Source organism: Pithys albifrons, chromosome 1, assembly GCF_047495875.1.
Source record: "Pithys albifrons albifrons isolate INPA30051 chromosome 1, PitAlb_v1, whole genome shotgun sequence".
NCBI classification, from domain to species: Eukaryota; Metazoa; Chordata; class Aves; order Passeriformes; family Thamnophilidae; genus Pithys; species Pithys albifrons.
This window is the reverse complement of record NC_092458.1, coordinates 6,802,910-6,818,682: the sequence shown is the minus strand read 5'-3', so window position 1 is coordinate 6,818,682 and position 15,773 is coordinate 6,802,910. Positions and strand designations below refer to the sequence as shown.

Genomic DNA, 15,773 nt, shown 5'->3' with positions numbered 1-15,773 from the left:
AAGAAGCAACAGCAACAATAACAACAGTCCTCTGTTTAAAAGAAAATGCAAGTTTTATTATTTTTATTTAGTATACTTCCTTACTTGATTACTTCTTACTCCTTCATTCATCTAGAGACAATGCTATAGTCATCATTTATGATTAGAATTAATGATCTTGCACTTTTTAATAATTAAATTTGAATAAAATGCTAACTTCTTGGCTCTTAATTTACTTAGTTATCTTTCAGCTGCATGGGAACTGGGCATTCTTTGCAGCACTGTTAAAAAGGATTCTGACTGAATTAGTTACAGTATTTCATTATGTCATGTCATGGTTGTTCTTATAAAAAGTTTATCTTATTGGAAACATTTTGTGCAATGAATTGTCATAGCCTTGATCCAATATGAAAAATATATTGGCAGTAAAATTTATTTACAGATGCAGATACTGTACAAAGATAATAGAATTTAAAATTTTGTATTGGTTTTGCTTATACTTTGAAAAACTGTATGTCTTTTTCTGGAGCAATGTTTCTCAAACTATATATTGCAGCTTCCAAGGGAGTTAATGAAAAGTTCAAAGAGTTTTAAAAACATTAAAAAGAATTTTAGATAGTATATATTAAATATTAATTACAGTCATTGTTTAGAGAGAAAAAGCAAAAATAATATGCTGACTCACTGGGGACACTCTCGCAGTTCCTTCAGGATTGGGAATGGGAAAAGCAGCAGTAGGTCCCAGCAGCAAGAGGGAGATGGGGACTGCAGGGCAGAGCTAACCAGGGACAGAGCAGCTACTGGGGGAGGGGGGACTTGGGTGTCTGTGTGCTGTCAGTCAGTACTTACAGGGGCTTCTTATTTCCCTGCATGAGAGAAACTGAACTGTTTTAAGTAAAGGCAGTCGGTCACCTGTTCCCTGGCCAACTGATGGTTTAGGAAAGGCTCCATAAAGATTAATGATCCTGAAGGAGTTTGGTACATTCAAAATGTTTGAGAAATAGTACTCCAACATGTATTGAAATATGGATTTTGTGTCTGTCATTGTGAGTTAAGATTCTTACAGGTCATATGTGGAACATTTCTTAGGTTACTCCAGTTTCAATATGTAGCTTCTAAACTTTCTCTGTCAGGCTATTTCCATGGGTCAAGTATGTAACTGTTTGGACCTGAAAACTTTTCAGTTTCATCAATCCCCTTGATCTGACCAGCCTGGCAGAAGGAACTGCAGCAGAAAAATCTCAGAATTAACTCAGTGGTATCACTAATCTCCAGGTATCTGATTGAAAAATACTTGAGTGGAGTTCCATGTGGTTTTCTGTTCGATGTGCCTGCATATGGTCCACTAAGTGGCTGCCATTGAACTGGAGAGCTACATGGGCTGGTTTACTTGCAGGTGACCAGGTTGACTTGAAGTGAATGGTTGAGGTCTCTAAATGTCAGTGCCAAGTGCCATGTAGATGCCCCATACCTGCAGGCAATGTTCTGAGAACTTTCTTTTCAACCAGGGGAGTCTGAAGACTTTCAATTCTTTATAAAAATGAAAGCTGAATGCCTACAGCACAAGATGGTAGTTATAACAGTGCTCTCAGTGTGTTGAGCTACTACCAGGAGAGACTATTTGAATGCTTTTACCATACAGACATTCTTATTGAACTACTGATTTACTGGTGAAGTCATGATAAATACATATTTAGAAAAAATTGATGACTGATTTTTAAATTTGGATATCCCTTTTTCTTCTAGACAGCTTTTCTTTTTCTGTAGAAATAAGCAAAGAGTTGAGTTTGGCAACATGAAAGAAATTTGGAAAATATGTGTGAATGTTTTGAGTAAATCCTACAGGATTTTGATTCCACTTGTACTAGATTTATTACAATTTCTATACACTTGGGACCTCCAGTTGCCCTGGGAAGATGTACCCACATTGCCATCCTGTGAGGTACTGCAGCCATTCAGACTCTCACCAATTACACTGTATTTTCACCTCTGAAAGTGTCTGACATAGGAACAGCTACTTTAAGTAAGCTAGATGGTTTGTGGTTTTCTGTGTTAGACTGAATACCATTTCTTCCTATGGCACTCATTGTTTTAACCACTTTCCTGTGCCAAAAGATAAACCAAAATATGCATTTTTCAAAGAGGTACAAACCCAAACTGATTTCCAGCACCAACCAGCAAATTGTCTGGAGGACAACTTGACCTATATGTTGGGTTTGTGTATTATACAAAACAGAAGCCTCAGACTTTAGCAAAATACTGGGATTTTTCCAGAAATTAGGACAGTGGCATTAGTATTTAAATAATTACAGCCAGGTCTTCCAGGCTGTAAGACAAGCGGAATTCTTTACCTGTGTCCTGTAGCACTCCAGCAGCTGGTCAGGACCACCAGAGGCACATCAACCCCTTGTAAGTTCAGATCTCTCTTAAGCTTGAGCATGATATTCCTTACCTGATATAAACCATAAACTCCTATTGACTGCCGCCAGTCTAGTCTCTAGTACTCCCTTTCTTCTTGTCAAGCTATTCATGCAAGTGATGCCTAAAGTCCTGCATGGTATGCACATACCTCTGGTGTGCACCTGGAAGTTTCCAATAGAGGACTATATATATATATCTTATCTATCTCATATATCTTATCTATCTTATCTAGCTGTCTCTCTATCATCTGTCTATCTGCACTAATGTTTTGCGAGTATTTTGCAGGAATTTAGGCATCACAGGTGAAGTAGAGGGTTGTGTTCTTCCTCTAAACACAGAAGAGCAAACCTCTTCCCAGGATGTTTTCCTCTCAGTGCTCCTGCTGGTATGAGCCATGAGCAAGCAGCTTGTGCTTAAAAGGTGTAAACAGGATCTAGGTCACAAAATTTTTTAAGCTTACAATGAAAATTAGTTCAACATGCTACTCAGCAAGCCACAAGGTGTATTTGTCATAGAAGAGCAAGGGATCAGAAAGGTGATAACCACTGTTGTATTAGTGAGTGGTTCAAAAACATCTATGGCTACAGGGTCACAGATGAAAACTTAAAGGATATTTGTTTCTCTGAAAGGGGGCGGGAGGAGGGAGCAATTTTAAGGTGTTTTTTATGGGTTTGGTTTGGATTTTTTTTCCCCCTGTTTTACCACCAACTTTATTCTTACTTTTGCAGACTTTTGTCTTGTTTTTAGTGGTTGTGAAGTCTTCTACCTGTCTGGTTTTGTGTGTGTGTCTTTCTCCCTCTCTTCCTGCAAGTACTGGCAGTCTTTCCTTGGCCTGTCTTTAGAATACTCACATTAACTCTAATGATCAAGGAAAGAATTAAGCAATATCACTGTTTATCGGATACAGTTTTCAAACATTCAAAAAGAGAAAACTTTTGTCAGTTTATAGCTGTTGCTCTAAAGGAGGACTTGCAAAGCTTTAATAAGAAAATCTTATTAGGTTTGAGATAAATAACATCTGACACAGCTCTGTTCCTAAAACAAGGCAGTAACTGGCTAAAAGGATGAGGTTTCCTAAGCAATATTCATTGTTCCTACATACAGATTGTAAAAAAGTAATACAGTGGTGGAGACTTTGCTTGAAAGACATAAGTTTGAATGGCTTATCGCTGGCTTATGAAAGGCCAACCTTCTGAGAAAGTTCCTGCTGTTAAACTATTGAGGTTTTTTGCAGTATAGGCATAATGCTAGTGTCAAGATTAATATCTGGAAAATGAGAACTGATTATTCTGCACAAGAATGCCCTTTTAGTCTGTGATAGAGTATTGTTAATAGTTCTGGCAGAAGGATCTTTCTATGCACCTGTTCAGTCAACATTTAGAACTTCTCTGCTGTCAATACAGTGTGAAATGTTTGTATCCTTCAGTAGTTACAAAGGTCAGAAATTATATTTATAGTGAACTCTCTTCAATCCCAGCACTTCTTTCTTCAAGGATTTAACTTTAATAAAGACGGGGGGGAAAAACTCTTTCTAAGAAAAACTCAGCATTGTTTAATCTTAGATTAATTTTACAGTGTATGAGGATAATCTTGTACTTGCTGGTTTGCTATTTCTCTTTTGCTTGAATTTAGCTATCACACCAACCAAGACATGTGAGACTTTCATTATTAGACAGATATTATTAAATAGACAACAGCAATCAAAGTTTTCTTCTCATTTAATTTTTCTGCGTCTGTGTAGAGACAGTTAGAAAATCTTGCTATAATATTCAGCCCTACAGTGACTTAATAAAGTTAGTTAAACTAAGGAAGAAAAAGGTGTGCCTAACTCATGAGATACAGAGATGGGATTAAAAGGAAGGATCCTGTTAGAACTGGAATGATAGCTAGAATGCACGATTATTCTGCAAGGAGGGTACTATTTATTTACCTGTGAATAAATGTTATTTTGTGAGAAGTGTGCCCAGGGGAATGATGAATAATAATCTCCAGTAGATTCTATCTCATGGCGCATGTGCCCTGAGGATGCAGTACCTGATTTAACAGCATCTGCAGGCATAAACTGAAGCTTTTACGGTTAATTCTTAAGCTGTAGAGCAGATGGGGGGACTTGACATTCAGTTTAATGCCTACTTATGCACCTTTTACTGTAAACACTAGACTTTTTCTTTACGATGTTAGTTTAATTAAGGAATTAACTGGATTCTGTATGTTATTTACTCGTTAAGATTTCAGCAGTTGTTCTACTGATCACTATTTGTATGGGCATTGACAATAATCTTGCTGTGCTGAAGGGAAAAGGATGTAATCAGAGGAGTGAATTTTCTTAAGCACAATGCATGTGCATTCATGGATCTGTCTCCTTAGTATGAGTGGTTCTTTAGTGAGTGTAAGAGCACACAAAACATTAGAAATGCTAACTATTTCTTTAGCTTTGTGAACTGTAATCTGTTTATGGCTTTTTCAAATAAAAATATATCATATATAAGGATAATCTTGATTATTTCTCCTTCTCTTTTGAACCAGCCTCTTATTCCTAGAAGTCCGACAAGCAGTGTTGCTACACCCTCCAGTACTATCAGCACACCTACAAAAAGAGACAGCTCTGCCCTTCAGGATCTCTACATACCCCCTCCTCCAACAGAACCTTATGTTCCAAGGTAAAAAAAGATCATTTCAGAGTACAGCTCGATGTAAAAAATGTTTTTGAGGTAACTGACCATTTTGTTCCTGCTCATTCTCTCAGCCTGCCCTGCAGAATAGGCCGATGGTACCGTATTTTGCAGGTGAACTGATTATTGAGAATAGATATGCTGAATCAGACCCACAATGTTCTGAATCAGTGTGCTTTCTGCAAAACCAACAGTAGCCTTTCAAAAAGAAGGTTCAGTACCCTATTTTCTCGAATATTAGAAAATCACCTGACTGTAACAGTCTCATCCTCTTTCAGAAAAGCAAAAGTTACCTGAAACCCTGAGTCTGTAACTAGGAAAGGTGTTTGTGTCTGTCCCCTTGCCTAATAACCCTGATGCAACAATGGAGGCTGAGTTAAAAGCAAGCAACTTGCAACTTCAACAACAGCAATTATGAGTCCTGCCATTGTGTTTTCTTGTTTAGATATATTTGATTAGATAGTATTACAGCAAACTTCAGGATTGTGTTTTAGTGTGGCCAGTGCACTAGACTGTGCAGTGACTATGCTGTTCCCTGAAAGTATACCTGCTACTCTGATCTGCCACCTGGAACAGGCATTTTCATTTCTCCCAGGTCTGTGGACTTTCTGAGCCAGAAAAGCAGCAGATCAAACTTGCAGATTCATCAGCCTACCTTTGCATGACCTCAAATGCTGCAGTATAATTCCATAATGTACACAGATATTGCTAAAATTATGAGAGAATTATGGCCTACAAATAATACAGAGGTGGCTACCCAGAGATCTAGGAATGTATTTATGAAGAACTGGAATTTTTAAATCTTCTGTATTCTTAGAGGCTATCATATGTCTGGTCAATGTATTTTTAAATGACTCCTTGCTTTTCTTTTAGTTAATCTACTAGTTTAGTCTCAGAAAGTTTGTAAGGACAGCATGTCCTTTCTTGTAGCTGACTTTCTTGTAGCTGAGGTTTTTTTAGATTTTCTTGCCAGTGACTCTTCTAGCCAATTAGTAAGATGTATGACCTGATAGTGACAACACTTTCCGGGGGGTTATCCAAGAGTGAAGAATAAGGCAAATTAAGTTGCCTAGTGGGGAGGGCAAGTTTTGATTCTATGATAAATTCTTACTCTTCATAGATATGAGAAACCTTCCAGGGGAAAAAAGTGACTTTGAACTTCATGGTGATGTTACAAGTTTTTTGCGAAGCCTTAAGCTGTGTCCCATGTTTCTTTCTCATCCCTGCCTCATCTGTACCTGGCTTGGTTACTCTTCTGGGAGAAGAGAATAACGAAAAAAGCCATTTTATTTCAAATGTGACATGTCTAACACAGTTGAACTTGCTGACACAATTACTCTAATGTTTTCCTTCCTTAGAGTGACATAGACAAACAATGCATACTCTAGTTCACTGGGGTTTTTTCTTTAAATTAAATAAAAACACTCTCAGTCATGACACTTGAATTGTTCATAGGAATTGAATATTTTATGTCCCCGATAACAGTTTTTATTATGCATATATAAATATTTTAAGGACATGGTTTTCAGAAAATTGACATAAAAGAGCTGGGGGGGGGAGAGTGGGGGGAGTGGGGGGAACTCCAAAACATGGTCTTAGGTTTGTTTCTGTTTGAATGCAGTAGTTATATGATGTAGACCTGTTGCTCCTGGAACAATGCCATCTTAAAAGAAGCAGTGACATTGTTTACCATCACAAGAATACTTTTATTTGATAAGCAATGCATCCTCTTTCTTGACGTATTTTTAGTGCTCATGCAGTACTCATCAGTTTTTATATTCTCTCTAGCAATCGAGATCTCCAAAATGCATTTTGATTATTTATTAATAACATCTCTTAAATCATGATGATAACACACTAGTGTGGACGAATTCTGATTAAATCTTCTAATACATATTAGTACAAGCTGTAATCTTATGGAGGGATTAACCTTTGTACATTTGAGTTTTTTTATCAGCTTAATCCTAATGGACTATACTTCACATAGTGTACGGTGTTTCTGCATAATTTGCTTTTGCATTTCATCAATTTTTTGTCTATGATTAACTATATTAAATCATGTCTTTATTTATGGTGTTATCAAACTGTTCGGCTTGTGTTTCTCAGTTTGTTGTTGCCATTCTGAAGGGAAAAAGAGAGACAAACAAGCTCTCCTTTTGTTACTGGAATGGAGTAATAGGTTTGATATTTTGATTCAAACTGTAAAACCCAAAGCTGTTCTGCCTCAGTGATGATACCTACAGACAGTAGAGTTGCTGACATGAATGGCACATAGATGGCTTGACAAAAGGGGACCAACACTTTCCATGTACCAGTTGCTTAGAAGTGCTGCTTGTAACTCAGTGCCTGCTTGGATTTGTCAAATGAGGATTCATGGGAATTGCAGGGATGGGGGTGGGGATTGGCCCCTCAGTTTAGGAAAGATATTGAGGTGCTGGAGTGGGTCTGGAGAAGAGCAACTAGGCTGGTGAAGGTACTACATCACAAGTCCTCTGAGGAAAGGCTGAGGGAGCTGGGGTTGTTTAGCCTGAAGAAGAGGAGGGGTCAGGGGAGACCTTAACACTCTCTACAACTACCTGAAGGGATGTTGTAGCCAGGTGGGGGTTGGTCTCTTCTCTCAGGCAACCAGCAGTAGAACAAGAGGGCAGGGGGTTAAGCTGTGCTAGGGGAGGTTTAGGTTGGATATCAGAAAAAAGTTCTTTACAGAGACAGTGGTCAGGCATTGGAATGGGCTGCCCACAGAGGTGGTGGATTCTCCGACCCTGGAGGTTTTTAAGATGAGACTGGATGTGGCACTGGGTGCCATGGCCTAGTAATCACAGTGGGGTTGGATCAAGGATTGGACTTGATCTCAGAGGTCTCTTCCAACCCAGCTGATTCTATGATTCTTTGTGGGTGAGAACTGAAGCCCTCATCTCCAGAGAGCAGTGGCAAAGGGTGTTTGCCTGGTGGCTCTGCATTTAACACCACATTCACAGCTCAGGCTGCCCTGCTTTCCTTGTGCCAGCCCCTGATGGGGATTGCAGCATTGATCAGCATCTTGCTCTTTTATGTCAGTCTCATTGTGTTAACTGCTGAAGTCCCCCTGCACTATCACCACAGAAGGTGTTTTTGTGATCAGAGGGGAGCCCACAGCCCCACTGGGGCTGCACCAGCTCCCCCAGCTAAGCCAACAGCATCCCTGCTCCAGGAAAGCAACCTGCCCATGCAAGTGTAGTGATCAGTGTAGCTTCGTGGTGCTGCACAGTCACAGCCAAGGCAGGATGGCTTTATCTAATCCTTTGTGGCTGCCTGGATCCCATGAGGAGGCTTTGCTTTGTCCCCAGGTGGAGTCTCAAGGTGCCAAGAAAAGTATGGGTCAGCACACTGACCAGCTTGGAACTCACGTGGGAGTCCAGAGGGGCAGAAGGACTCCAGTAAGGGCATATGGCCACAGCTTCTCTCTTGAGAAGCCTCCCATTAATTTTGCTACCCAGAAGTCACTGTCTGATTAGGCCTTTTGAAGCATCTCCAGGCACAGTTCTACCACTAGGTTTGCTAGATGAGCCCTGAGTTCATCTAGTGCAAGAGAGGACTGCAAACCCAGCACAGCTTGCTCTCGTTTGATGCCTTTGAGGCAGAGGTGCAGGAAAGCAAAAATTACTATCTCAGGAATCTCACACAAACTGCAAATGAGCACTGTCCTGGGAGAGTATTTTATAAGCAGGTGCTACACAACATAGTTCGTACTACATGGATGTACCTATACAACTTCTAGGCCTGAATGGATTGTGCAAGACTATGTCAGATGTCTGTGCATCTGCTTTTTCTTGATCTGGGGTTAATTTGTAAGGAACCAGACTGAGTTTGCCAATGCTTGCCCTATAGCCGTGTCTTGAAACTGTATGATATATTTTAAAATGTAAATATAATAAAGTAAGGTAAACTTTGCCCTAAATCACAAAATGCTAGGTAGATTCCAAAAATAACAAGGAAAAAACCCAAAAGAGTAGCTGCACATCAATTTTATTTCTAGAATTCTTTCAAAGAGAAACCAGTGAGATGGATATGTCTGTAAAAGAATTGAATAAGCAGATGTGTGAGGTAACTGGCATATACACTACATAAATATGTATCTATGATGTGTGAGCCTGTTGTGGGTGGGTGGATGTCATCTGTCATGGTACATGAAATACTGACACAGGCCCATGTCTTATCTCAATATATTAAAACCCTCTCTTTTTAACTAAAGGGATGAAAAGGGAAATCTCCCCTGTGACGATGTTGGCAGACATATAGTGGGCAAACCGGTTCATACGGGATCCGAATCTCCAAACTCATTTCTTGACCAGGAATATCGAAAACGATTTAATGTGGTTGAAGAAGATGCAGTTTTGTACTGCTATGAATATGAGAAAGGAAGAACAAGTGGTCCTGGAAGGAGAGAGAGCACACCAACATATGGTACGGCATTGATCTAATAAAGATAATCACCTTTCGATGATTTTAGGATTTTCATCCGTCTGCTTTTGTTTTTAACCATGAAAATATTTCTGGTGGCCATTGACTTTGCTAAGAATTCTATACTACTTAGTCCAATTTCAGTCTAAGAGCTTAATCTGTTAAAGGGAAAAAATACTCTGATAGAGAGAGAAGGTCCAGTTTTATATTGATGGTTTTTCTGAATATATGTTCTGTAATTTTGTTTTCCGCTTAGATTTCCAGATTGTATTTCAGTATCATTTTATCAAAAAAAAGCAACTACCAGAAGCCCAGATTTTTTTACTAAAAATACTCAGTAGAAATTTTCTCTCACTATCAGGGCATGACTTGCATAAGTTTAGGAATTGAACATTGGAAAAAGTTTCCCAGGTATAATAACAATTGCAACCACTTCAGGTTTACCAAGAGATGACATGCAGCCTTCATACTGCAGTGCTCTCTAAAACTCTTTAATTTTTCTTTAGTCTCAGAATTGAAGTGTAATTGAGGTGCCTTTTTTTGGTAATATTATATGAACCTGCTGTAACTCCCTGTATGGGAAGTGATGGCTTTTTACATATAACAGTTCCTCATTATTTGAGATTAGGAAAATAATTTTGTGTGTAAGTGCACACAAGTATTCATGCTACTTCCATGTCTTTGATTTTGTCTTATTTAAGATGAGAATTCAGAAACAATTTCCAATGAGAGTTTTGATGTACTCCAGGTTATTTTCCCTTTGAACCTGTTGGAACCCTTCCTTTGCTCATATTGTAACTTTTTCAGCTTTGGACTGGGAGACTTGGTTTTCTGCTGCCAAGTATAAAACTGTGCAGACATAGAGTTGTTAGGCTATAGAAGAAAATGAAGAGTAAATTTCATGTTTAAAAAAGGTGGTTTGGCTGCTATGGTATTAGCTGAGAACACACTTGAAAATTTTTCACCCTACTTGCTATGTTACTTCAATTTTTAAACTGAGCACAAGCTGTATTTTGGAGTTGTTACAGTAATCCTGTCATCATATTGCTTTGTGAAGAAAATAGATGTCATTTATGAGGAAGCACAGATTGAGTGCATCATGCAGCCAAGCTTCAAAATCACCTGGGAACCTTGATATAAATTGAGCTTGAGCTGTGTAAAGTGTCCTCAGGACCTGGAGCAATGTGCTTGCACAACAGTAAAGGTTACATTTCATAAACTGCACCCTTTCTACACAACTACACAATCATACTCCAACATCTTCACTATCCTTTTGATTTCAAAGTGTTTCCAGGTGTTTTCTAACAATATCCATTGCATGCAAAATAACTACTTAGTTTCCAAAACGGACATATCAATTTTATTGCTCCAGTATTTCAGATAATGCTATTAGTGAATGCAGTCACTTCCATTAACAAGAGATGTACTCTTTGTTCCAGACATTAAATTTTCATACTGCTGGTCAAGAAAGAAAAAAAACCCACATTTCTTCTTAAAGGACTGCTAAATCCAATATTTTGTTCTAGGATAGGTTTTTTAGCATTTTTCTCTGTTCGTAGAAAGGGTTATAAAGTCATGGATCAAAGGCTGCACTGAACATCAGTTATTATTTAACACATTTATTATACAGCCTTTTACATTTGATCTCACTTCTTTTTTAATGAATTCACACCATCAAGTCCATTTTCATTTAAGTGTATTTTCTAAAAATATTCTAAAAACATTTCAGCATTAAATTCTAAAGTTTCCCACATGGCATTTGTTAGCACAAGGTTTGTGGCTAGGCATGACCTTAGGGTTTCACAGAAATCTGGAAAATGACAGTAAGACTCTTCTAGCTTATGGTGACCCATTAAAGAAGGTCAGAGAGAGTTCCAAGGCCTAGAGAAATAATTGTGTTAAACATGTACTGATCATAAATTATGTGATAGTGTCAATTTTTTAAAAAAAAATTTCGCAGTCCTCCTTTATGGGAGGTTAATAGGGCCCTCTGTAATTTCTGTTTTGGAATCTTTGGTCTTTATTTCAAAACATTCACAAAGAGATTTCTCTTTCATGCTCTTACTGACTTCCAACCATTGTATAGTTGTTGCTAATTGGCCTTGGAAAGCTTCTGTTCACATCCCAAGGAAGCAATTTTCCTATGTGTAGTCAGCAGGGAGGGAAAAGAGATTTAGGGAATCCAGGGAGGTTAAAAAGAAGGTGATTAGAAGAGGTAAAAGGCAAATGAAACTTGACTTTAAAGAAAGAAATGAATTTGAGCGTTGCAGTTTTAATGCCAGATACAAAATCAGATGCTTTGAACAGCTGAAGGTTTTGTAGAAAATTTGTTATCTTACTTTTAATAACAATCAAGTCTCTACACAATTTTGTAGCTTTTGTATTTTATTAAGTGTGCAGTTACTATCAAGATACTGTAGGTTCAGCCACACAGAGAAAAGAAAGTTTTGTTTCTAGAAAAAGAAGCTCGTCATCAAGTAAACATAAGCTGAATACATCCCCACTCAGGAAATGACTTCTTAACTGTGTGAGCTAAATCTCACCAGATTCCATCAGTCTTAAATATGTGCCCATAAACAGTAAAGCTAATGATAAATAAAAAGTTGAACATATGTGTTATTTTCCTGAGCAGTGATCCTGTGGGTTGTGCAGCTCATACAGCTTTCTGTCAATTTTTTTAAGAAAGATAATACAAGCTGTTGCCACTATGCTGCCTGCATGGCATTGATGTGTTTTCCTTGAACACGATGCTTCTGTAGGGAGACAGACATGTTTGAATATTTGTTTTCATGATAAGTAGTGTCTTTCTTTTTCAACATATCATGGGTTTAACCTCAAAAACATCAAATAAGACCTTTATGTAGGGGTTCTCTACTAAATTTACAAAACTTCTGAAGTTTTTACTTCTAGCTTTGCTACTTCTTTTAAAATCAAATTATTTACCAACTTTTTGTGACAGGTAGATCGATTTCAGAGTGAAGGTTGGCCGTGTTGGGAAAACATTTTGTTTTCAGCCTTCCAGATATTGTTCCATATGCACATATATATGTACATATATGTGTACCACTCTAAGGAACCCCACTAAGTTCCATAGCACACTTCCACCTATATTTGTGCAATCCTTGAGCAGGACTCATAGTTCACAGCATTGTTTTAAATCAATTTGGCATCTTCCACTCAAAATTTTAAAAGTAGTCTTCAGCTTTTCTGCCTTTTGCGGTCTGAGGTCAAAGAGAATTTACCAATAATAATAATGTTCTTTGTTTTCTGTGGATGAAATGCTACAAAAGACATTACATGTAGAGGTTTTCTGCTTCCTTTCCTACTCAGCCACTGATGGATCTTTTAAGCCCACCAGCAAATATGCTGTTTGTGAAGGTACTTCAGTGATATGCACACAGTTCTGTTACCAACAATTCACGTATGCTTTGAAACAGTTCTCCCATGTGTGTGCCAGGAGCTTGCTTCCAGAATAATAAATAGTTAAAAAAAAACAACCATCAGATACCTAGCTGCTTCTTTTCTGTTAAAGAAAACAGAACTGTCTTAGCCTCTTGTTCAGAGGCAACAGTGAATCCTCCTTCATAAGCGACCCTGTAGAATAGCAGCTTAGCACATAATTCATTCTTTCTTCTAAAGAATGTTAGTTTAATGCTGCCTCGTGGTGCATGGTCTCAATTTTTCCCTCTCTTTCCAGGCAAGCTAAGGCCTATTTCTATGCCAGTAGAATATAACTGGGTGGGGGATTATGAAGACCCCAATAAAATAAAAAGAGATACTAGGAGAGGTAAGTTCTCTGAACACACACCTTATACAAGCCATTATGGATTTTATCTTGCTTTAAGCTAAATACTTCAACCTCATTTTGCTGCTTGCTTAGTTATGTATTTTTGTGAGCCCGTTTTCTTTATTAGATATACTTATTTTTTTGCAGCACCTATTTTAGGATTGAGGAAGTTGGTTAGCCAGGCAAGAGAAAGGCAAGACTGCAAAACCAGGCAGTTTATCTTAGTTTCATACTGGCATCCCATTGATTTCAGCTGTATTATCCCATCCATTTTGAAACTGGCCTTAATTTTATAATACTAGAGGATAAAGGTATGATTATTATTGAAAAATATTTTTTTATGATTAAATGAGAATTATATTTCACTTTTCTTTGCCTCCATGAGTTCTTTTTCAATGGAAAACATTATAGAGCAGCATGGGATTCACCTCAAAATCAGAGAATTTAAGTTCTTCAGAATTTTAGTTTATGAAGCTTGGATACATAACTTCACATACAAAATTATGACCTCTGAGATGGCTACTTTCACCATGTTACAGTAATGATAGATCTTTCTGTAAAAATATTAACTGAATGTTCAGTAGGGATCAAAAAAGGAGAAACTTAGGCATTATTAGGAAAAGGATACAAGACAAATTTAGAAGTTTCCTTATGCTGCTGTGTCACCTATTGCTCATGGGATGTGAATGTGCAGTTCCAGTTTCTTTAATCTCTTAAGAAAAATACAGTAGAATTGAAGAAGGTTTAGGAGACAATAAAAATTAATCAGATGCCTGAAGTTACTTCCGAACTGGGGTCTGTTAAGTAGGCTGGCCATCATCAGTCTGGGGAATTTAGGCAGGACATAATAAAGTTTCATAAAGTCTTGTCTGGAATGGATCAATGAAATAGGTTTGTCACTGTTTAATCTGAAACAAAACCCAAGAGATCCAATGTGTCTGCTGAATGCTGGTAAAAAAGAAAATGAGGCTTCTCCTGCAGTTTGGGCTCCAGCTAAGGCACCTCTTGGCACGGGAGGCTGTGCAGACTAGAAGTTCACATTAATGCAAGGAAAGACAATTTTGTGAAAGGGAAATCTGCTGGGTTTTCTAAATTCACAAACATTTGCTTCTGGGTCAGGATGTCTCTCGGCTGCAAACTGGTAGATGCTGGAAGAGTATTCAGGGAAAGTATGTATGATACAGTGAATGATCTCCAATGAGTGTTCAAAGCAAATTCTGGCACCACTGACATTTGTATTCATTAGGACTTCTGACAAAAAAGAGCAAAATAAAATCTTGTGAGTCTCATTGCTCATTTTTTTTTAAAACTTGAAGACAAAATTTTTTGTTGTGGGGGTTCACTTATATTATGTTCTCTTTATTGTCAAATATACCAGAAAACTGTAATATTCATGAATTTTCTATACCAAAAGTTTAATTTCTTATATCCGAAACAAAGAAACAAGTTTTGTTAATGAAATAATCTTGAATACTTAGAATTGGCAGTAGATCTTAGCAAGAATATTGCATGTTTTGGAAGCAGGATTGGCAGGCATGCAACAGTTCACAATGATCTTTTGCATTACTTTTCTTTCAACAGAAAATTCATTGCTTCGTTATATGAGCAATGAGAAAATAGGTCAAGAAGACTACATGTTTCAAAGGAATAGCAAAAAGGATACTGGGAAAAAGTCCAAAAAGAAGGGAGACAAGAGTAGTAGTCCAAGTCACTACTCACTGTTGCCTAGTTTACAAATGGACTCATTGCGACAAGAAGTCATGGGCACACCTGGACCAGAAACTGCTTTGTACCATGTGAGTAACCATAACATTAGCAAAAGCCATTGCTCTGTGCTTATGATAAGAAACTGTCTGGTTTTACAGTGGTGTAACCTTTTCTGGACTGCTGCTGCTGCACTCATTCCAATTTTTCAGACAATAACGAGGTCTCAAAGAATTATTTTAGAATTCTTTTTATTCTGTTAAAATGTGGGATGGACACCAGTGTTTTATCTCCTTTATCCACAAGATACCATGTTTAAAATGCAGTGTGGAATCTCTGCTTTGACTTAAGAGTTACTGATGGACGAAGAGGAAGCAGGAGTTTCCAGACTGGCTAGACACCTTTCTAGCATCTTTGTCACTGCAGTATGCTAAGTGTTTTCAGACAACCCTGAAGTAAACCATAAAGGCAGAGGAACCCAACACCACACACAGACCAATGTGATCAAGTGAATGCCATTTATTTCACACTACACACTGTTTATATAGGGTTAAAGCTACATTCTATTGGCTAATTTGAACCTCACACCACCTAACTGCAAACTCTATTAGGTTATAATCCATATCTCACAAGTCCAATGTTTTGGTGAACTCATCCTAACTGTTTTCAAGAACATCTCCGGAGTCTTGTGGGAGACCTGAGGAGTTCTCATGAAAAACCTCTGGGGAGTTGCCAGGATCTCCCAGACAGAGATCTCTCCTCCAACGGCC

General features: G+C 38.0%; 1 protein-coding gene across 9 annotated transcripts in view; it reads left to right on the top strand.

Moving 5' to 3' along the window:
• Positions 1-15,773, top strand: part of CNKSR2 (connector enhancer of kinase suppressor of Ras 2) — a 209,991-nt gene that overhangs the window by 118,463 nt on the left and 75,755 nt on the right. For 7 of the 9 annotated variants that reach the window (XR_011697485.1, XM_071551731.1, XM_071551904.1 and 4 more), the window contains 4 exons: positions 4,927-5,060; positions 9,304-9,515; positions 13,210-13,299; positions 14,881-15,095. Coding sequence is in view for 8 of the 9 variants with exons in the window: in XM_071551731.1 (XP_071407832.1) it covers positions 4,927-5,060; positions 9,304-9,515; positions 13,210-13,299; positions 14,881-15,095 (651 nt within the window). In the remaining variant the exon portion in view is untranslated. The remainder of the gene's footprint in view (positions 1-4,926; positions 5,061-9,303; positions 9,516-13,209; positions 13,300-14,880; positions 15,096-15,773) is intronic. The other 2 variants (XM_071551813.1, XM_071551983.1) reach the window with 1 other exon arrangement.